Consider the following 23,801-nt stretch of genomic DNA (forward strand, 5'->3'; position numbering starts at 1 on the left):
CCTTTTTTTTTTTTTTTTTTTCTTTAGTATATTTTTTTCTATTTGTTAAGTAGGGTATTTATGTCAGTTTGTACATATTTTGACTAATGCTATGAAGTGTCTACTATCTCTCCAGCACAATATATATCGGGTAAGTGCTAACTTTGTTAAGTATGATTTGAACAAATATAGGGAAAAGACATAGATTCCCCCCTGAACTTGTTCCGAAAAGTCAGCTACACACTTAAACTATTATGACGACTTATTACGCATTTTTACTACTTAAAAGTGAATTTATTTATCCACTGGAATGTGTAACACCGCTCTCACAGTATGTGGTGTATTACACTCGCTGCCACATCAGATTATGATGGATTAATTTTTTTTGATCAAATATCTCGAATTGAGTTCATGAATGAAAAAAAAATCAAATAAAAAGTGTTTTCCTTTAATTGAACCTTATATAATCATGTGAATCCCACTAAGTGGAGTCACAAAACGAATATCAAGCATCGATAATTTTTTTTGACTAAAATAAACAATTAATTGATTTAATAGTGTAAATCCAGTGGCACAATTAGGTACTCTGAATATGTTTGGTTCTTGCATAAAGAGAAGCAAGATGTCTTTTTGCTGCCTCTGTCCTTTTTTTTTTTTTAAAGGGGATATTGTTTATTATTTAATGTTCGATATTTATATTAGAATTTAATTAATTCAAATGTTTATTGCATAGGGCTTCATTTAAGCAAAAAACTACCAATTTTTAGAACTTAAAAATAAAACTTTTAATTGAGGATAAAAACAACTTCATCCACCTCACCACATTCTTCGGTAATTCTCCTTTCTTTGGTTATTGCAAGTTGTTGAAAGTGCATGTAAATAATTGGATACTTATGGGATCATATGCTTGCCGTCTTTTTACTTTTTTTTCTTCACTTAAATATTATTCTCTCCTATATTAGTTGATCATTTTATTAAAAATAGTTATTCCATATAAGTTGTCCATCTTACTAAATTAAAAAAGCATTAATTTTTTTCTATATTACCCTTATAATTTATTCTTTCTGAAAGTGTTTGCATTTATTTATACTCTATCCTTTCTCATTTAAAAATTACTATATTTTTATTTGTATAATTTAAATTCAAAACATACGTCTAACTCCCCTTTTCTTTTCCTAAGGAAAGCATGAGAAAGATGCACAATTCACAAATTAGTAAAATTTCATGTAATCAACATATTCTTTTTAAAAAAATATTTCTCCATCTAGTTTTAGTAAAATTGCATTTTTGAGCTAATATACCTTATTTTATTAATTAATGTTTTCGATTACAAATGACCCGTGAACTTTTATGATTAAATTAGAGTGAACAAGATTTAATTCACACTATATGAATAACTATATGAATGATTCAACTTTGCCCATATATATATTACGTATATAATTCAATTTTCTAAGTGACGTGTCGCTATTATATTACAATGTTAATATAATATTTCAAGAGTGGATGAATTGGCAAAACTATTATTGGACATATAATAAATATAATGTCTTGAAATGACTATAATTAATGATAAACATAAATTAGGAATTAAGTGTAAATTATTCATTACTTTTATAAAATAAATCGATATTATTCAACATTTCAAAATAATATAGTGAACAATTATTATTGAATGGAGGGAGTATTAAAAAGTTGCTCCAATAAATAAATACATGTAAATTCAAATTTAATCGAGCTATAATATGAATACGCAAACAAAAAAGGAAGTCGGTTTAACTAAGAAAAGGTATCGACCAAGTGTCAATTAAGGAGAGGACCTTTGCGTCTAAATAGTGGCCCCAAATTAAACCCTAGTCCATGTTTGCCTTTTCCCTCCTCATTCTCCATCTCTATATATACTTCCCCATTCTCTCCTTCATTCCTCCTCCCTTATGTAACCCTAAAATCGCCGGAGAGAGAGAGTCGAAGCTACAGAATTTCAGTTCGCCGCTGCGGAAGCTCCATAACCAAATTCCTTCCGCCGTAGCGTTCTTATTCAGAAATTCTTTTGCTCCGTCTCCGATCCCGATCAATAGCAATGGCTCGTTCTTTCTCTAACTCTAAGATTCTCTCTGCTTTCGTCTCCGACTCCGTTTCTGCTTTACTTAGCAGGTAATGATCAAAACTTCCGTAGTATGAATCTAAACAGAAACGATTCAAATTTTGAAATCGGTGAACGTGAATATATAGCGCTGCATCCGTTGAGTTTTTTGGTGTAAATCTATATACTACTAAAATTTTCTCAGCTATATAAACATATATATTGCATGATTGCATCTTAGTCGAATTCTGTGCTGTGTTCATAGCATTATTATAAAATTATGCTTAACGTAAACAGGGGATTGGACTCTGTTTCTGTGTTTTCCATAGCAGGTAATAACCGAAACATTCGTTTATTATCCCCTGGATAAAAGGCGTTAGGATCCAATTATCGAAATCGGCGAGCGTGATTGCCGCTGCACATGTTAAATTGTTTCTTTTTCAATATAATAGTATATTTTTACGTACTTAGATTTTTTTGTTCATAGCAAAAACAGAGGACTGTATCGGGGATTTGTTGTGATGTGAATTTTGTGTGTATGTACAGGCGTGGATATGCGGCGGCATCACAAGGTGCAGTCTCCGGTGTAGCGAAAGGAGGAGTGCCAAGGAGCAACGTGATAATGCAAAAAAGTGGAGAGGAATCCGTGAAGACTTCATGGGTGCCAGATCCAGTTACCGGTTACTACAGGCCGGAAGGACAAGCAAATGAGATTGACGCTGCTGAGCTCCGGAAGATGCTGTTGAAGCACAGATCTGGAAGCAACTGAAAAGCCATGCTTCAAATATGAAGCTGCGTCTTTGATCTCCGGTTACTCATCGGAGAAAGAGTTGAGAGAATTTAGGGAAGGCACTGTTTTATCAGACAAAAATAGCAGTGAAATTTACTCATGCTTTGTTTGCTTTAAATTTTAAGCTTATTGTTATATCTTTTCTTTTAGTAAGTATCTTTTATTCATGCAAATGAAATAATTATAGTATTAGTAGTAAATTTTCAGTTTTTTAGAGGTATTTATTTTTTGAATTCTTCAATTTCCGGTTGTTTTACGTATTCATTTTTGTTTCTTTTGGGACAATCTCATAATATTCGTTAACAATTAAAAACAACTTTTTTTAATCAAACTAATATTTTAATCATATCTTAGTATTTTTAAGATTATCACCAATATTAATGAAATAAGTGATCAAATACCATATTAAGGTTAATTAAAAGCACAGTATTGAATACAACCGAATGGTTCAAAAGGGCTAAATGCGAATCGAAAGAAATTAACACATACGAGATTCGAAAAGCAGGATTTTGCTTTAGAATTTTGTGTTTCTAAATAAATTAAAGATTTATATAATAGTAATATATAATATCGAAAATAACTCTTTGTATGACGATGATAGACGATATAATACATATAATGTGCTTTAAAGTTAAACATGTAAAATGTTGGTAGGAGTATTCATGTCATGTGTGATGTTTGAATTTTGAAGAAAAAATATTATCTAATGATTTATTAAAATTTATTTAGACATTAGATAATATATTGATTGAGTATTCAATCATATGATGGAATATTTTTTATTTAAAACGTTGCTTTTTTTTTAAAGATATATATTCTTTAAGTGTTTATTAAGTATATAATAAATAGATTAATCATAAAGGTGAATAAATTAAGAGCATACTAAATAAAATATGTTGAATATATAACAAAGCGTTCCGTGTCTCAACTCTCATCTGTTTTCGCATGCAGTTCACTCATTGATTAGTTATAAACCAAATACTATTATGTTTTACTTAAGGTTTTTTTTTTGTATGCTCGATACATAAATAAAAAATATTTTTATATAATTATAATAAATATAAAAAAAAAATAGAGTGAAAATAAGAGTGTTGAATGAGGAGTTTGGAGCCAAAAAGGTAATTTTTTTCCTTTAAAAAATATAAATGGTATATCAATTTTTTTTAACCAAAACGGTTAAATCGTTACTGAGGGAGCGATATATTTTAACGCCGTATATGCTGTTAAAAACTTTATTTAAAATTGCTGCTCCAGCAGCGATTTTGTTCAATTTTTGTTTTTATAAAATCGCTGCCAAAAAAAAATTAATCTCAACTCTCTGCTTCAGCAGCGTTTTTGCAAAAAAAATAAATAAATAAAATCTCCAACTTGAATTCGCTGCAATGGCAGCAATTTCCAAACTTTTTTTAAAAAAAAATTATCTTTGCTTTGGCAGCAATTTTCCTAATGTTTAAACAAAAAAATGGATAAGGCAGCCGTTTACAAATAAAATAAAATAAAATAATTTAGAAAACGATTTTAGGAAAAAATTAATTTTTTTTGACAAAATCGCTGCTCCAGCAGCGATTTTGTTCAATTTTGTTTTTATAAAATCGCTGCCAAAAAAAATTAATCTCAACTCTCTGCTTCAGCAGCGTTTTTGCAAAAAAAATAAATAAATAAAATCTCCAACTTGAATTCGCTGCAATGGCAGCAATTTTCCAACTTTTTTAAAAAAAAATTATCTTTGCTTTGGCAGCAATTTTCCTTAATGTTTAAACAAAAAAAATGGATAAGGCAGCCGTTTACAAAATAAAATAAAATAAAATAAAATAATTTAGAAAAACGATTTTAGGAAAAAAATTAATTTTTTTTTTGACAAAATCGCTGCTCCAGCAGCGATTTTGAATGAAGGCTTTAACGGCATGCCCGACATACGTTAAAAGATATCGCTCCCTAGGGAGCAATTTTACCGTTTTGATAAAAAAAAATTGATATACAATTTATGTTTTTTTGAGAAAAAAATTGTCTTTTTGACTCCAGACTCGTTGAATGATGGTAGTGATGGAACTTGGAAGCTGAGTTCGGACACATTGTACAAACACAATATCTTCAGGCAAAGGAACGTCAGTAAAAAAGATATATGTTGATATGCAAGGCTAGAAGCTATAACGAGGATGAGGTGGCAATGCGATGGGCACAATTAATACCTAACGTTACTTGTGAAATCTGTTTTTCTTCTTATTAGATAATTTTTTTTAAAGAGCTTATTATAATAAAGAAAGTATTTTTCAAAAAAATTAACCCAATCAAAAATGAAAAAATTAGAATTTATTTTTCTTTCTTATCGAAGACACCCTTAATCATACTTAAGTAAAACATATTTTTTAAATGTTATTGCCCTTTACTTTGTCGGTATTATCTTTACAATTAGAATTAGAAGATGGCAAACAATATGCTTTTGAAACGACAAGTGGACATTGCGATGACTTTATAATTAAATTAATCAAAGGCTATATACTCCCTGCTGTCCATGTCAGTTGTTATCATAATAATAAAAAAATTATTACTTTAAATTATTATTATTTTTTAATTCTTTTTATTTATAATTTCTTAAAGAAAGTATAAAAAATAACTGGACAATTAATATAGAACGGTGGGAATCGTAAGTGTACTGACTTGACTTAATTAGGGCCATTAATCATGGAAAGCACTAGTAACGTCTGAGAATTAATGTTGCCGTTGCTTACGCAACGTCTATTAAAGCAATAATTAGCCATTAAAACAAAGCTACTGCTCACTCTGTCAACTTTTATTTGTCATGTTGCACTTTTAAAAAATCAATTTGACTAATTTTTAAAGTTAAATAAAATTACATTAATTCTATATTTTAAACAAAATATTTAGATATTAAAAAATTATACGAAAAATACTATAAATTGCAATTTTTTTGTATATCAATATGATGAAAAAATACATCGTAAAATGTAAGTCAATTTTTTTATAATTTGACTCTAAAAAAGAAAACTATGATAATTAAATATGGACGGAGGTAGTAATAAAGTAGAATTACATCCTTTTGTTCTTTGTAGACCTTAGCAGAGTTTGTGTTCGCATTACTTTTTTCTAAAAATGAATTCAAATCATTTGGTTGTTGGTTAGAATTATGTTAGTATTAATAAGGTAAGAATTAGTTTTATAATAGAGTTCAATAATTCATATACATAATTATTCCACTTCTTAGCATAAAATAATATAAATATAGCCTATTGATGTTAGTTATGGGAAACAGAAAATGTGAAGAACAAGGTCTTCTAAGCAACAAAGAAGTGTTCTTCGTGGGTGCAAAAAGGCAGGAGCTCCACGGAGGGGGTTAAAAAAGGTTAAATCACAACGTCAAATACAAGTCTGGGGTGTCAAATGGGCGGATTGAGTTAAAATTGGAGATATTAAAATGGATTGAAATAGTAATTGGATTGGATCCTGACCCGCCCAAGTTTACTTTGGGCTTCAATGGGCTTAAAAACAGGTTGGATCTTGACCCGCCCAATTTGATCCGCTTAATTCAATATTTTTAATGTATTGTTATTTAAGTTTTATAACCACAATTTGACTTTCAACTAAAGAAAATTTTAAAAAGAAGAAGTTACAAATTGATAGATAATCCCAAAAGATATAAAATAGATAGTAATTCATACCTTTAATATAGGAACATACACTACATCAATGCAAATAAAGAATCTTAAAACGAGTTGAAAATAGAGATTAAATTGGGCTCAATTGAGGATTCTCTTAGATGGGTTAGGACTTGAATGAGTTGAGATTGAACACAATTCAAATTATCTTGAGCCCAACCCTTAAAATTATGGGCGGATTGGACGGGTTACCTACCATTGGGCTCAATTTTGACAGCTCTAGATACAACGAACAGAGCATGAAGTAAAACAATGAAACAATGTGAACCATGAGATGCACAACTTCTTCACAAAGAGTCATAACATATACTATAGGTGGTAGATATCAATCAATGACTACTAAGTTGAGTCAAGATGCATTGCAATTTTTATGAGAACTGTAGTGCATATCACCATCTGTTCCTTAGTTAGCTTCTCAATTCTTTTGTCATTTTGGCTTCTGATATAACAGAGTTCCGAGTACAAGCTATAGAGAGCTTTATGCCATATGCGTGATGGAAAAGAATCTCGTTATAAACAGCAATTTCAAGAAGATTGTGTATTCATGACAGAGTCAAGACGCGATAGTAGAAAACATAAAGACAATGTAAATGAACACATGAGTTTTCGACTTTCAGTTTTGTAGTAACTATGATGAGGAGGAGGGAGGAGAATGACCATTTCGGGCTTTCTGTACACTTCAACAATGTCACCTGATCTTTTCCATGAGTTGCAAGTATCTGCAAGCACTCAACAAATAGAGTCATGTATTAGATATCTTCCTTCTAATTTTCGAGGCAATGCAGAAGTCAAATACACAATAAAGTGCCATAGTACCTAATAAAAAAAAGTTGCTACAGAAGAGAAAGAGAAAGGACAGAGGAAATAAGCAGATCTTGTGGCTGCAGGTCTCTGTCACACACACAATGTACCATACAAGTGCATCAAAGGTTTTTACCGTTGAACCCACATATTTATATAGTTATAGGTTAATACTCTTATTGCAATTTTAGTGAATGTTTACACAAATTTATTCTCTGCCTCGAAAGTATAGAGTTCAGATGAATCCAATATCCCAAAGCTACATCCGCCCCTGACGTGCATAGCATTCTTGCCAAAGGATTTCAGCCTCAATTTACTGTTTGATTAAACAAAACTTGTCAGCATTTATACACAACTCTTATTTTCCTATTCATACATTTCTATGTTTTGTTGTCCTACATGGAATCCCAAATGTGTATGATCCCATAACTCAACCCCAAAATGCCAGCTCATAAAATGATGATTGCCCAAAACCATTTGAGGAAATAACAATCCATTTTCTCAACCAATACGGGACAATTACCACCCCTGCACCAATGAATGGACATTATATAACACAAGGAACCGACATTGGGAAACCAAGAGCATGAATAGATCAAGCTCTGATATAACGTGAAGAAAATGGGCCTTGGGTCTACCATTTATTCAACCAATGTAGGATAGTTAATAGTGTCGACCATTAGCAAGTTCGGGCTATATTTACCTTATTCTTGTTTCTGCTTCTCACGTAGAGATTAGACAATATAAACAGACCTAGAAGGATAAACAATACATATATTCATGAACCAATATCACGGGTACAAACAACTCCCCTCCCCACACCCCCAATCTCACTCTTACTCATGCTTCCAGCAACAAATCATGGTCCAGACTCCGGAGTGTTGGTTACATACCAATATGTATAATCCGATTTGTATTGATAGATACAGTAGTGATATTGACAAATGGCACCACAGTAGTATGTAAAAGGCATATTGTTGAAGTATATCAGTTACCGTTGCAGTGAACCAACAGCAGAAATGTATTCTAACTAGGATGTAAATACAGGGTCTTGCAAACTTCACCTATTAACTAGAAGCACCAACAAGGGGAGAATGCGAAACTGAAGAGCAGTCTATCGAGAGTCAAGTGCTGATCAATGCTCCATAGCATGTCTCAGAATAAAGATCCATTTAACCCTAAGGAAAGATGAATAAAGTATGAATGTTTAAGGTTATACCCACCCTTCACTTCCATGACAAAGAGAGACGGGTAGGGGGAGGCCGGAGGGGGAACGAGCTCAATAGATCACTTCACTATTTTGGCTTGACAATGGAGAAAGAAGCTTTTAAATTGCTTCACCCTCTAAGAAGAGTGCAAAAAGAAAAGCAACATTGTTTGTCAGACTTGAGGGGTAAGGTTCGACTGCTTCAAACTTTTATATTAACTCCAGAAATGACAATTAACCTAGAAACTCTAATATGCATGAATGATGCATATACCGTACGGGAGTTCTCTAACGGGTCGTTTGCTTACCGGGATCATGATAATAATCTCAATATTTGGGACTACATTTATCTAGTGTTTGATTATATGTATTAGTTGATACCGTATATATTTTATATATTATCTATCCCATATGGGACGTGAGATTATAATCTGAAGGTAACTTTGCTCCAAACCAAACAACCCTCAAGTTTTTAAGCAATATACTCAAGGCTTTGGTCTAAGAGTGCATCCTATCTAAAAAAACCCTTGAATCAGTGAATAAAGGGACAGAGACGTAGCCCCTGCTTTAGTTAAACAACTACGATAAGGGCTAAGACCGTCTCTTCTTTTCCAAATCACAGCGCGTGATGTGTGAGTTATTAGGTGCACATCACGAGTTTGAACCCTGTCGCAAACAAAATCCTGGTAATTAAGTTGAGAAAGGTAGAAAGGTGGCCAACTATCCAGTGAGTTAGTAACCATCCGCTATTGGCCCTCGGGGATTTATAGGCTATAAAAAAAAGTGTTTCAACTAATATGGAGTCGCGGACAAGATAGTTCAAATAAATGTTCAATAGAAAGATTCTCTAGCAAATCTGGCCCAAGGTTCCTGTAGCATCCTCTTGATGAGAAAATCACTACAAAGGGAAGACAACCTTTTCTTGACCTGTTGCATTTTTCTGCAAGAGATCTTCTATCAATTTTTAACACATATCTGGTTCAATATGGCTACCAACTGTGAACACATATGTGATCCATGCTTCTAGTTTCAGATGCAAGGTCAACATAGAGATGGTTTGACTTTCACCTTTAGTCCATTTCAAGTTCTCGTTCACTTCTCCTCACCCCCGCAGCACCATGCCCTTCTCAACTGTTTGTTTCTCCCCACCAGTTAAAATGTGTCCTACTGTCATACTTAACCCAATATTCAGGTATCATATTTTATTTTACATATTGCTATACAATTCGTCCATGTTTTCTCTACAAAATCAGATAAATGTAACTTCAAAATCTGTCTTGTTAACAAAGATGGAGGGGGGGCATGGTCTGTGGATTTTCTGTCATCAAAGATAGATCTTAGATCAAGCTCCAATAATAGATTTTCTGTCATTCTATTATGTTGGATTCTTTCATTTAGTTTCAGGCCGCGAAATATTTAGCGAGATAACTGACAGACCATTTCTTTTCCTGATAACTGACAGTTTTATCTAGTTGATTAAGATGCAAAGCTTCAAGCAAATCCTTCAACTGGTAACAATGTCACAAAATCAAGATTCAAGGGATCTAAACCATACACATATTCATGAAATTTGTAATGCTTCACTACAAATTGAAGTATTAAACATCTGATAAACTCAAGTATCAGTTCAGTGAGCAACCAAGTAGCATATATTCAGAAATATTCAAAAACTGGAACTAACCTCTGTCAGCAAACTCAAACCCCATCATCCTTCTGTGTGCAGCTAAACCGAAGAGACAAGATTACTGTTTCGAATCTTTAGAATATGTCCATTGCTATTGCAATTCAATCCACATCCACATTGTGGACAAACCAAGAAATTGTAAATGGGAAAGCTAGCCGAAGCAATTCCAACAGAGAATTCAAGATTGTCACCATTCTTAACAACCTCCACAATATTGAGCCACAGAAACAGAATTTTCACACTAACCCCATATAGGCTTGACAGCCTATTTTTAGCTATGTACCCACCGAATGTCGATTTATACCTAAGCTGATAGGACCCTTCTAGTGCGAAACTGCAAGACCCATTAAGGTGGACACTGAATTTTCCGGTGTTCTTATCGAGATCGTACCCAATAGCACCCTGTGGAAGAATTCCGACAGGGAAGCCGTAGCTTACGAGCAAGTCGTAAGCAGTGAGGGAAGTGTCACCATTTCCGGCGGCGGAGTCGGCGGCGGCGGTGATTAACGGCGGTAGAGTTGTGAGGAAGATGATTAAGAGCGGAAACGCGAGGGTAACGGCGATCTGACGTGGAGGAAACATCGATGCTGTCGTATTTTGTGATGATATTCGTATCAAATGGATATTCAGATGCAATTACTCCGATGATGCGCCGGCGATATGTATAATTGACTTTGGGGAAGATTCAATTATTGCAGAAGATGACAGAAAAAAATTAGTTCGACGTTGGTGTCTTGCATTGCATACTAATTACTCCCCCAATTTCCTCTGTATATGGTTGATTTGATGCAATATTTAAGAAATGAATTTTTTTAATTTTTTTGATCTACATCTTGATCATAATATAAAAATTATTTCATTAATAATAAGCAGAAATTAAAATTCAATTTTTCTAATTGTAAAAAAATGGCACACGTGTCATGTAATTGAGCGAGAGGGATCACAATTTATTTAATTTTTTTTACGTAAATTCCACTTGCTTATTTATATACATTACAATTTATAATATTATGATTTATGTATCTTATCAGATTTTGATGTCTCTAGATATGTTCAGATACATGTATTTCAAATATATGGGTCAAATTTACGTGTAATTTATTACTCCATCCGTTTCACAAAGAATGATCTGGTTTGACTTAGCACGTAGTTTAAGAAAATAAAGAAGACTTTTGAATCTTGTAGTCCTAAATTAAAGTTATTTGAAATGTACAAAATTGCTCTTTAATCTTGTGGCCTTAAACATGCCACGTGGAAAGATGAAAGTAAAATTTTACCAAAAAAAGAAAAAGGTCATTCTTTTTTAAACAGACTAAACAAGAAAGGAGGTCATTCTTTTTTAAACAGATGGAGTAGTATGTATCTGAGACACTAACAATTTTGTCCGTCTCTCTCCCATGTATTTTTTATTATCTCAAATGCATGTGAATCACTTCAGATACATATAGATGATGTGTTACTTTGATTAACATATTTTTTAAATACATACGAATCTCTCTCACCTCTCTCTCACTATTTTTGTGTATTTAATAGCAAAAAATACATATATCTAAGTATAAGATACATAGAAAACTCTTAATTAGTAGTAAAATACATTTTTTTTTTGAAAATATGAGTAATAATTTATATATAATTATTTCTATATATATATGATAGTGACGGGGTCGTCTTATAACCCCTAGGCTATTAAAGCTATCACTTGGGATCGCATATTTTTGGGGGTTCCATTTTTTAAAAAAACAATTACTTATATATGTTACTTTTTTTATATAAAAAAATGTATGTACTATGAGTGCTATGATTTCTATTAAGGAAATTGTATATGAGATGAATATAGACCTGATTTTCGTAAGAAATAATTTGATGAAAATATGAATAACGAAATCACTAAGTCTATTGAAGAATCTTTAGAGTTGATTACTTTATATATGTAGAGTAGATCAAACTAATTTTTCACTTCAAGATAGATTTGAACCAATTGAAGCATATAAAAATATTTTTGATTTCTTATTAGTGATAAAATATTGAGATTACTAGAAGATGAGAATCTAAAAGAAAATATTGTCTTAACCCTTTCTTTAACACATAGATTATTTTGATATTGACAGTTTAAATTTATTTTTTGAATTAAAAGTGTTAGAGAAACAATACGAAGATAATGATTTAATAAAAATACCTAATCAAATAAAAGACTTGATTCTTTTCCAAACACATATATAGTTTATAGGATAATGTTAACAGTTCCTACAACCGTTGTTTCAGCCGATTTTTTTTTTGAAATTAAAATTGATTAAATCTTCTTTAATATCAACAATGTCTCAAGTGAGATTGAATGGATTAGTTGTATTATCATTTGAAAATGAATTATTAAAACAAATTGATTATAAAACAATACTTAATGACTTCGCATCTAAAATAGTTTAAAATGTAGATTTTAAATAAAAGTGTATGTGAGAAAAAAACAAAATATTAGGGGCCCTTCTTAAATTTCGCTTTAGGCCCCTGAGTCGGTCATGGATAGTGAAACATGTCCAATTATGTAATTTTCCTTTTCTTAGTCCCTAAAACTTGCCATTATCTAAGGGAAAAAGGACATATATACCCCTGAAGTATTGTAAATGGTATGCAGATATCCTCCATCATACTTTTGAGACATTGATGCCCCTGCCGTCCAAAAACTAGAGCATATATACCCTTTATACTAACGGACATACACGTGTTATAATCTTATCCATCAACCCGACATTTATTAAATATCGGATCGACGAATAAGATTGCGTCACGTGTCCCTATTTAGTCCTCCGTTAGAGTAAAGGGCATATATGCTCTAATTTTTGAACGACAAGGGCACCAATGTCCCAAAAGTATGACTGAGGGTATCTGTATACTATTTACGATAGTTCAGAGATATATTTGTCCTTTTTCCCATTATCTAATGCACACTGTACAAATTAGGACGACATATCGATCGGTTTTGATTTAATTTAATTTTAAAGTTATGGATTTGATTTATCAATTATTGATTTGTAGACATGCTAAACCGTTATAAAATCATTAAGATATTGACTTATCAGTTATCGATTTATTGATTACTGATCATTATAAGTTCGGTTATTAATTTAACCGTTAAGCTTTGAAACATAAAAACGTCATAAAAAATCACTTATAAAGAAGGTGATAAACCAAATGAACCATATACATGAGTTGACAGATTATATCTTGCTAAAAAACAAACACTAACCCAATGTAGAACTGGGGATAAAGGTCTAAAAAATACCCCAACTTTGGTCAAATTTACTGTTGCGATACTAAACTTTCATGAAGACCTATTACCTCCCTAGACTATTTAATACCGTATTTTTTACCTCTTAAACTATTTAATAGTGTATTTTAAAGGTATATATATGTTCACGTAGACACATTACTATTTATAATTTTGCATTATTTTTTATGTCCACGTGGACAAATATATATGTTTAAAATACGGTATTAAATAGTCTAGGGAGGTAATAGGTCCTCATGAAAGTTTAGTATCGCAACAGCAAATTCGACTAAAGTTGAGTTATTTTTCAGACCCTTATCCCTGTAGAACTGAGACGATGTGAAACTAAAGTCAAGAATTTTTTATATATAGAATGATATAAAATAATTTTTTAATTTACTATCAGATTATTGATTAATCTGTTAAAAATAAATTATTCAATTAAAAAAAACCAAAATTGTTATCAAAATGCTAAATCAATAAATTTATAACATTGTTAATTTCGAGTAAATTCTAAACAATCTTAAGATAAACCAATATTCTAAACTCAAACTCATATACAATAGCTCACGAATCACGTAAAAATAAACCCACTCAAGTAAAATAGCCCCCAAATCACTTAAAATTAGCAAATCACATGGAAGCGCATCGGTGTAGCAAATCACTTGGAACTATGGAAGCGCGTCGAGTAAACCCCTTCTAATTAAGGGTAGACACAAATATCGAAAAATCAAATCGAATTAGTTTGATTCGATATGGGTGTTTTTTTCTTCAAAAGTTCGGTTCGTAGGATTCCAAAATATGAATTTAGGAAAAAAGATTGAAATTGTCAATATGCTTAACATAAATTTTTATTTCAACTCCATAGGTAGAAAAAGTAGTAGTACTATACTACATAGATGAAACTCCACAGAGATATATGACAAAATACACATTCATTCCAAAGGAGCATCAAAAAGCATATGCTTCCAGTTCCGTGGGATTCTGAAATACAAACTAACCCTAATTCCAAAATGAACCATCCATTTTAGCTTAATTTCATCCTAATTTACAGTCAATTTCTGAAAATTTCAGTTAACGATTCAAAACGAAGAGATAAGCTGCTTCAAATCGAACTTACCAGAGCCATTTTCTTCAGAATCCACACAATCAAATCCACATCCACATTGTGGCGATTCATAGAAGTTATCAATTGCAAAATCAGCAGAAGCAATACCGACGGAGAAATCTAGATCGTCGCCGTCACGCGTAACTTCCACAATATTGATCCAAAACAAAAGCAGTTTCACCTGTACGCCTTTCAAATTCGCAAGTCGATCCTTAGAGATTTTACCAGTAATCTTACTCATATACTTGAGATTATAGCCGCTTATGCTGAAACTGCACGATTTATTAAAGTAAACAGCGAAATTGCCCGTCGTTTTGTTGAGTTCGTACTTTGTTACGCCCTTTGGAAGTATCCCTACCGGAAAATCGTATTCCTGTAGAATCAGGTATACCGTCGGGGACTGAGAATCCTCGTCGCCGATGACCGGAGAAGCTGCAGAGAGTAGGAGGAAGAGGAAGATGCATAATGGAAGGGCTACAGAAGGCATATCTTGTTAGTAGTAGCGAAACCAAATTAACTTGAAATTGAGATATTACTCTTATTTAGTGAGGGGCTTGAATTTGAAATTTGTACTATTGAGTAGCTATGGTGTGCTCCTGTGAAAAACGTTGGTTAAATGTGGAAGACGCGGAAATAAGTTATTTTAGAATTAATTATTTCATAATTAAGATAAAAATAATATTGATATATCAAAATAAGTAATTGCCCATAAGTTATTTCATCATCTTATTGCATGATGCAAAGATTCAAGATGTTGAGGTAGATATATGATCATATAAAGAGTGATAAGATAAAAAAGGATGATATATTCGAAATAAAGTGAAAGTGGTTTTTATGACCGATAAAATGAAAAAAGGAGAGGTTGATGTAGATCGAAAAAGTGTTGTAGCGTGATAAGATAAATTTTTAGATTATCAAGGATATGATCTATGTAAATCGAAAAAGTGTTATAGCGTGATAAGACAAACTTTAAATTATCAAGAACATGATTTGAATATGAAAAACACATAGTAAAATAGAAAGTTAATAAATACGTAATAAGGAAAATTTGTGTTTGCTATTATACTAATCTTATTATTATAATTCTTATTTTTGGTATCCGATGATTATTGTTTTCACTACTCTATCTTAGTATGTTGGAGTTGGTCACTTTTGACCTTTTTGGTTACTTTCTACAATCGTTTTCCTTTCTTTTAATTTTAGCTTTAAAATGTGGCTCTTTTAACTCTAGATATCCATCAGAATAATTTAAATAGAATTACCCAGATAATGAACTCCAGAAAAATAGAATAGAAATTAGTATGAAAAAATATATTAAAATAATCAAAATGAATGAATACGTTCAATTCAACGAAAAATCGTGAATAAGAGATCATAAATTTAAATCATTTACTATAAAACTTATTTTTTCTACTTTCACTTTCACTTGGGAGAAGAAGGCAAATGCACAACGTGGCAAACCCACAAACACAAACACACTCAAATGCTGCACGTGTCCTCTTCTTTTAAAATATCATAATATTTTTAATTTCATAGAAAATAATGTTTGAACTCATTCATTGCAAATATAAAAATACATCAATCGTAGTTACCAATAACAAAAATAGTTGAATTACATATGAATTATATGGAGTATGGAATGCTTATTTTTACCCTATTACAATTCCTTCAATGGTGATGCCCAAACATGTATTCTTAAATCGGTATGACTATTTATTCTTTAATAAAAAATTTCAATTTCGACTTTGAATATGAAATTTTTTATTTTATACTGCGTGAATTCAAATATGATATTTGAAAATAGGGAGCATTGTTCCTTAAATAGGTGATGATGAGATGCATACAAATTTAAATTAATCGAATATATTATGTTTTAATTATCAAATAGGAGTAATTAAACAAAAAAAAAAATACTTTGTTTAAGTTATTATTCTTAACCACTATGAACTGATATTTCTTTTTGAAGTGGGTGAGAAAAATAAGGAGTGTGATGAAAACTGTTGGACAGAATGCAGGGCTGTCCTTAATGTATTTTTGTCTTGTTGTCTAAGCTACATTAGAAAATTTGACCAAAGCTTGCATCTCTAGGCACATTATTTTATTACATTTAATACTTGCACCATTTTTTCCCAAGGAAATTGATATTAACCATATATTTTTCTTAATATGATAATCTCCGTCCACTTTTAAATGTTATGTTGCATTAAAGTCAATTGAGAGGAATAACCAATCGATGAAAGAACATGAAACCATTCTGTTTCAATAGAGGTACGAGAAACATTTTTTTTTCATAATAATTATATATAATTATCTAATAATAATAAAAAAGGAATTAATTTTCAAAATTAAATTAATTTACATTAATTTGATATTTTAAACAAAAAAATAATAATATTCAAAAGCTATACAAAATTACTATAAATTGTAATATTTTACATATTAATATGATGAAAAAATTCATTATAAAATATTAATCAACGTTTTTATTATTTAATTCTAAAAAGAAAAATTATAACAATTAAAAGTGAACGAATAACTAATATGATAATTACTTGGGGCAAGTTACATTATGGCATGCAATTCTCTGTCCAAGGCCCAAGGGACCTTTAAAAAAGACCCTCTCAATAGTTTGCAAGTTCCCTTTCCCCTCGAGGATCTCGAATTCAAGCCTTAAATATAGAGAAAAGATCTCGAGTTTAAGCCTTAAATATAGAGAAAATCTTGTTGTAAACACCACCCGTATGAGCTTTGTAGTGCACGATTCAAATTTAGTCAAAGCTCCTTAACTAAAGATCTCGAGTACCCCAAATATGGAGAAAATCCTACGAAGAGGACCACCGTCAAATGAGTCATTAATCGAAACTCCTTAATTAGAGGTCTTAAGTTCGAGACCTAAATATGGAGAAAATCTTATTAAAAACACCACCCCGAATGGACCCTACAGTGCAGGATTCAAATTTAATCGGAGCTTCAGTACAAACTCCGAACACTTATTAGCCTTCAAATTTGAAACTAAGAACATATTGAACTTGCCCCTCAATAGTTGCATCATAAGGTTTCTAGTTATCCACATTTATGATGTATGTAGGTGAAATTTGTTTCCTTGTGTACCCTTAACCAATTTTACTTGTGACTTAAGGACAATGTTATCTAAGATTTCTCTTCCTGTATAGGAGAGTGGTCAGAAAAACCATCCTCACTGAATTGGGCAGTAAGTGACCCAAATTAATATAGGAAAAATCTTTTTTGGCCAAATAATTTGGTCAGAATGGTAAAATAACATATTCCACACTATGTTATTTTATCTTTTTTGAACATTTTTACCTTTTTAACTTTAATACCTTATAATAAAAAATGAAAAAAAAAAAACAGTTTATTTCGTGACCAAATGGCCCCAACTACCATAGCTATTCAAAAAACAGATCATTTCCACTACCAGAAAACAAAAAACATAACTAGATTTTCAATCAAAGTACCTAATCTAGTCTAGAAAGAAGACACAAGATTGTTACCTCATCAACACAATTCCATCCATGCCCACACTGTGGACATTCCTCAAAGTTCTCAACCGGGAAATTTGCCGAAGCGAGTCCAACTGAGAACTCAAGATTCTTACCTTTTCTCTCAACTTCGACAATGTTAAGCCATAGCAACACCACCTTAACACTAACACCACTCAATTTCTTAAGCCTGCCTTTAGATATAACCCCTTTTATAACAGGCTTGTAATTCAGTTGATATGAGTTCTCCAATTTGAAGCTGCAGGTAGAATTAAGATAAGCTGAGAATTCACCTGTTTTTGTGTTCAATTTGTAGTCTTTTACTCCTTTTGGAAGAATCCCCATTGGGAAATCATAACGCTGTAGCTCTTCGTAAGCTGATAGCTTCTCATTCCTTGAAGCTGCAGTGGCAAAAAAGAAGAGAAAGAGGTAAAAAATACTTCTTATTAAAGATATTGACATTTCTGTGAACATTGATTGTTTGGTTGTTCCAAAGTTCACCGTTTTATAAGGGTGAATACATAATATGGTAAGATATGAGGTTGACAGATGTTTGTTTTATAGGTATGATGACAAACTTGTTTGTTGCTCTGTTTTGTTGTCCACGTGTCCTTACAATAATTTGTACAGCAAAATAGTCCATTGGATTGGTAGTTGATTCAATACACGTAAACTGAATCGAACACCATGATTATAAAAAAAAATACGATAAATCCATCTAGAGAACTCTTTGGCCCAACCCAACATCCAAAACTCGGAGATGATGGACTAGCTTCCGTATTCTCCATTCAAACATTGAACTTAACTCACATGGCAACGACTCGAAGTAGTCGGATGTTTCTTCTATTATCTTTCCTGACACGGCTGGGCCATCTTAGACTTGAACCAAAGCCCTTATCCATGAAATAAATCAAGGCACATACCAATAGATTCCTTTTCGGGAGCGATTCAAAATACAAGTCCCTCAACTTTTTACGATTTGAGTTGGACTAGCTACCATGTCTTATTCTAGTCCAGTAACAAGAAATTACAAGTCTCTTAATGAAATTATTCCAATAGGATCACAATAAATATTATGTTCTCAATCGATCACAATCAAACTAGTAATAATGCTCCAGGCTAATGAGAAAAGTGGAATCTATTAGAATTACTGTAGAAGTAATCCAATATCATCCTGTTGATGCCAGGTTCACCTGGTATTTTGAAGCATAGAGTATAGATTTATGTGTAGAAATTCACTAAAATTGTTATGAATAACGAAGCAGCAGCAGCTTCTCATTGATCTGCAAAAGCCCTTTCTCATATGCAAGCTGAAGTCTTGCTAAGTTGAGCAGAAAGTGTTCTGTAAACTCATGAGACACAGCAGCAAATATGTGATTGAAATGAACAGATACAACACAGTGAATAAGTCGAACAAAAGATGTAATTATTCTACCAAAAAAAGGCACTGGAGCAGAGACTAATCATTAATCAATGCAAGAAATTACTAGTTCATGAGATAAAAAGACTATATCTGAGTTGCAAAAGAATATGACCACAAAATAGAAAAGAATATGCTCTGAAGAACAATACAGCAATCAATGTGGAACTACGGGAGGAAAAAAATACGTAAATGGTAGGCAATTTGCAGAAAAGGAAGCTAGATATGAAATCAGCAAGTAATCAACACAACTACAATATGGAGATCTCCCTAGGAACATAACATACAGAGATTTGCAGACTCAGTTGACATCCTTCAATCTTTTAATTAATGCATCAAGAGATTTCTTTTTAGTGTTCTGCTTAGCTCCCCTTGTGCCAAAGGACCCAAAAAGCCTGTCTGTTTGATCCTTCATCTTTTCTGAGATAGTAACAACTTTGCGGTAGTCCAAAGCATTATAACTTCTTTCTCTAATAACTGGATTCAGGAAATTTTCTGGATGATTGCTCAAGAGTAGATTAACCAACTGCCTGGACTCGGCCAATGCTGCTTTCAGCTGACTAGCATCTACTTCAGATAAGAGAGGAGCTTGGTTTTCAGCAAATGATTCCAACATCTGGATATCGACATCAAGAGCCATAACAGCATTCACGTTGAACCTTTTAACTGATTCCCCTAGTAAAGCCCCAACAATCATCTCTGATATATGAAACAGAACATCTTGCAAAACTCTCTTAAGAACTTGAACAGGCAGTATCTGCTGGGCAGTAGAAGTTAGTGTTTCAAGAAAAATAATCACCTCATGCACATATTCATTTCCACTCTGCAGAGGCTCATCGGCCATCCAATTCACATTCTCAATCAACAAAAGGAAACCATCAACCTTTTGCTTAAGCAGACCCGAAAGCATCTCTTCAGCAGCATCACGGGCTTTAGTCAAAGGGAACAGTCTCCTCCCCCTCTCTGCCATTCTCAATGGAATCCCTGAAAGCTGTGCAGCATGACGAAAGATAAAGTCGCAAGCACGTTCAAACACAGCCATATTAGCCGCCATCTGCATTGCTTGGGTAACACCACCGATAGACGTATTAATGAGCTTCAACAGGGCTCCATCCAGGACTTCAGTTAAAAGCCGATCCAAGTACTTCTTCACCACATCATAGAAATCAAGCTGACCACCATGTGACATAAAACTAACTGAATCCTCGATAAAGGACCGCACAATTCTACAGCAATCAGGAACTGTACACGAAAACGGTGCAACATAAGGAAATGCAGGCATAATATTTGACGTCTGTAACTGGAATGACAACACATTCATGGAATACTCATATTCCTTTTTCATATACATCTGCTCAAATTTATCTGCAGCAAGAGCCTCAGTTATCTGCTTTCGACAATCAGACAACAGGAGCTCATGATACTTATCCCTGTGCTTGCTCAAGACGTCTAACAAAGCCTCAACAGGGTATCCATATCTACGCAACGTCACACTAAGCAAACTCACATAGTCCTTGATTAATAACAAATGATTCGCAGTTTGCATTCTAGAAAACTGATCTTCCAAAACAGAACACATTTTACTCATAGCAGTGTCCCATAAATTCTCCACCTCCATTTTGGAAACCAACTTACCACCAGTCCTCAAGACTCGATCTTCCACGATGAAAAAACCAGCAATTTGGGCAAAAAATGTCTGATGAGATTCAAGGAAGGGCGTCATTGAAGATACCTGAAAATCTGAAGTCAATTGAAGCTTGCGATTCTCAAAATAGTACTTTTTGAATCGATCTTCAAGTCCTAGAGTTTGGTTTATGTGATAAGCCCTATACAACGGCGTCAAATCAAACCCTAACATTCCATTGCTGTAACCATCCTTTCCATCATCACTGATCCCATTGAATCCGTCATCGTCTTCTTCTTCAAGAGCATAAACACAATCCCGAAGACTGAGTCTACTCTGCTCCTCAGCTTGTCGTTGCTTGATTCTGAGCTCTTCTTCTCTCTGTCTCGATGCTGATGCTTGTCCGATAGCTAGTTGCCCTAAATTTCGGCTAACTACACGGATCTCGACAAGCCAATCACCAAACTCTTTGGTGATTCTCCGTTCAATATGTGAACGAATCGCAGGGATCTGCTTTTCAAGCATTCGCCGGAGAGTAGTAGACGGTGTTTTGTTCATGAACTCTCTCTCAATCGAGTCCACACACTTCAACGCCATGTAAAAATTGTTCTCTGAAAGATGACGATTGGCTCGGGAGCAAAGCTCGACTAGCTGAACGCAAGTCCGAAGCGATTGGATAGCAAGAGTTATGTTTTTGCATTTGTTTCGAGCTTCAACGAATGAGTCAAGAGTGGTAAGCAAAGGCACAGCGACGGACTGAAGTTGACTGTTCGAGTTTGACAGAGACGATTTAAGAGAATCAACATCGGAGAGCAGAGATCGGAGATCGTCAACGGCGGTGATAAAGTCCTCGTAGTGTGCTCTACATACATCCTCAATTTCAGATTCCTTGGATCGCGCAAAGTGACGGAGATGAAGAAGTACTGTCTCCGGCTTACCGGAAGCAAAACCCTTGCGCACAAAAGGCCCAACATCTTCACCGTTGCAGATGGCGGCGGATAAGAGGACTTGGTCAAATTTGTCGGCGGAGTCTCCGTTTTCTACCGCCGGAACAACTTTCCGGCGCATCTTCGACGTGTTCATCGCCAGCAGTGTATCTCCGGTCACCGTTAAAAAGAGTAACTGCTTAGACTGACGGGGCCGTTACACGCGGAGGGAATGTAGGGAAGAGGAAATGAAGACGGAGAAAATTATTGACAGGAAGATATAGCTGGGAGACATTGAAATGAAAAAGTAATGATAAATGGCCTGTGTTTGACTATTTTACCCTTCGTGAATTCCAAAATATCTGGCTGAGATAGGGGTATAATAGTAAGTAGGACCAATCTTTTTGTAATAATTAAAGGCAAGTATTTGGTGATTTATGGAGTAATTACTAGTGCAAGGAACATAAATTTTTACATTCTAATTTTAGCTTCTATAAAATAAAAAATACGATTAGTTGGGAGTTTTTTTTTAAAGTAGGGTCGTTCAAAATTAAATCGCAATTGATAAGTCAATCATAAAATTGATTTATTGGCTTATTAGTATTGGATTATCGAATTAACGGTTGGTGAGCATATTCAAATTTTATAGTTAACGGTTTATCGGTGTGAAGATGGATTACTCAGTTTCCAATAAACCGTTAATCCGTTAAGAATTATCGTAGTTACATTTTTATCGTAAGCATATTTGTTAAGTAAATACTTATATGCATGCACCCTCAAATTTTAGACTTTCATACGTGTCTCAAAGTGATTTACAATTACTAGCATATATAGAGCTAGAAAAATTAGTTTGTTTAATCGGAAAAATTATTTTGCTTGATGCAAGATGAATATATTGGTAATTGAAATTGAAAGAAGGGAGGAGGAAATGGTGGAGCCAGTGTTTTAAAAGGCGGGGGCGTGAGGCGAGACGTTTTATACAGTATAGGGCGAGGCGTAAGCCCCGAGACACGGGGGTAAGTTTCATGGATCTACGAGGAATAGTCTCATTATATTCAATTTTATAGTTTTATTACTAATAAAATAAACAAAAGTAAACCTTTCAATGATTTTACAAATAAATATTTATTATTAACCTATAATATATAGAAATTATATTATAATTTTTATTTGAGATAAGTATTAATAATCAATAATGAAGAAAAATGTATTATAATTACTATTTGAGAAATGTCATTACAACAATAATAAAAAATATGATTTAAAGTAAAAAAAAATTCAAAAAAAAAAATTAAAAACTCTCGGGACTACGTTTTTACGCCCAGGACTTACGTTTTTATGCTCGAGGCTTATGCCTCAAATTTTAGAACTTACGCCTTATGGATCTACGCTTTTAATTTACGCCCCGAAGCGTTTTTGGTACGCCCCGCCCCGAGACTCGCCCCAAAAACGTTTTTGAAAACACTGGGTGGAGCTAATACGCTGCCTATAACTGTCCGTTAATTCATAACCAGATACCGAACCAATTGATAGCTTATTGGTTGACTAGTAAATTAGTATACTTAAATTCGAAATCTGATAAGCCAAACTCTTAAGCATAATTATCCATTTGATTCGTCCAATAAACAACGCTTTTTGAAGAGCAACTTTGAGAGGAACCAACAACGTAAGTTGTGGAGCAGTGAAACGTTAGAGGTGTTGAACTCGAGTTTTGAATATGAAGAAAATCTTATTGAAAGTGTC

General features: G+C 33.1%; 5 protein-coding genes across 5 annotated transcripts; 1 reads left to right on the forward strand and 4 right to left on the reverse strand.

The window, feature by feature from the left end:
* Nucleotides 1-1,921: 1,921 nt before the first annotated feature.
* On the forward strand, nucleotides 1,922-3,052 carry LOC102577657 (uncharacterized). The gene is made up of 2 exons (NM_001288542.1): nucleotides 1,922-2,133; nucleotides 2,609-3,052. Exons 1-2 carry the CDS (start codon nucleotides 2,060-2,062, stop codon nucleotides 2,829-2,831), a joined length of 297 nt encoding a protein of 98 aa, NP_001275471.1. The 5' UTR covers nucleotides 1,922-2,059; the 3' UTR covers nucleotides 2,832-3,052.
* A 3,966-nt stretch (nucleotides 3,053-7,018) lies between these two features.
* On the reverse strand, nucleotides 7,019-11,035 carry LOC102602653 (uncharacterized). The gene is made up of 2 exons (XM_006359791.2): nucleotides 10,216-11,035; nucleotides 7,019-7,245 (listed from the first exon to the last, which is right to left on the reverse strand). The coding sequence occupies exon 1, from the start codon at nucleotides 10,798-10,800 to the stop codon at nucleotides 10,258-10,260; it is 543 nt and encodes a 180-aa protein (XP_006359853.1). The 5' UTR covers nucleotides 10,801-11,035; the 3' UTR covers nucleotides 7,019-7,245; nucleotides 10,216-10,257.
* A 3,361-nt stretch (nucleotides 11,036-14,396) lies between these two features.
* Nucleotides 14,397-15,194, reverse strand: LOC102602991 (uncharacterized protein At5g01610-like). The gene has a single exon (XM_006359792.2). The coding sequence runs from the start codon at nucleotides 15,073-15,075 to the stop codon at nucleotides 14,563-14,565; it is 513 nt and encodes a 170-aa protein (XP_006359854.1). The 5' UTR covers nucleotides 15,076-15,194; the 3' UTR covers nucleotides 14,397-14,562.
* A 2,771-nt stretch (nucleotides 15,195-17,965) lies between these two features.
* On the reverse strand, nucleotides 17,966-19,482 carry LOC102603331 (uncharacterized). The gene has a single exon (XM_015314586.1). The coding sequence runs from the start codon at nucleotides 18,560-18,562 to the stop codon at nucleotides 18,065-18,067; it is 498 nt and encodes a 165-aa protein (XP_015170072.1). The 5' UTR covers nucleotides 18,563-19,482; the 3' UTR covers nucleotides 17,966-18,064.
* A 120-nt stretch (nucleotides 19,483-19,602) lies between these two features.
* On the reverse strand, nucleotides 19,603-22,360 carry LOC102603668 (exocyst complex component SEC15B). Its single transcript, XM_006359794.2, has one exon. The coding sequence runs from the start codon at nucleotides 22,213-22,215 to the stop codon at nucleotides 19,810-19,812; it is 2,406 nt and encodes an 801-aa protein (XP_006359856.1). The 5' UTR covers nucleotides 22,216-22,360; the 3' UTR covers nucleotides 19,603-19,809.
* Between the last annotated feature and the right edge of the window lie 1,441 nt (nucleotides 22,361-23,801).

The sequence above is a fragment of the Solanum tuberosum genome, unplaced genomic scaffold, assembly GCF_000226075.1.
Source record: "Solanum tuberosum cultivar DM 1-3 516 R44 unplaced genomic scaffold, SolTub_3.0 scf00309, whole genome shotgun sequence".
Lineage (NCBI taxonomy): Eukaryota > Viridiplantae > Streptophyta > Magnoliopsida > Solanales > Solanaceae > Solanum > Solanum tuberosum.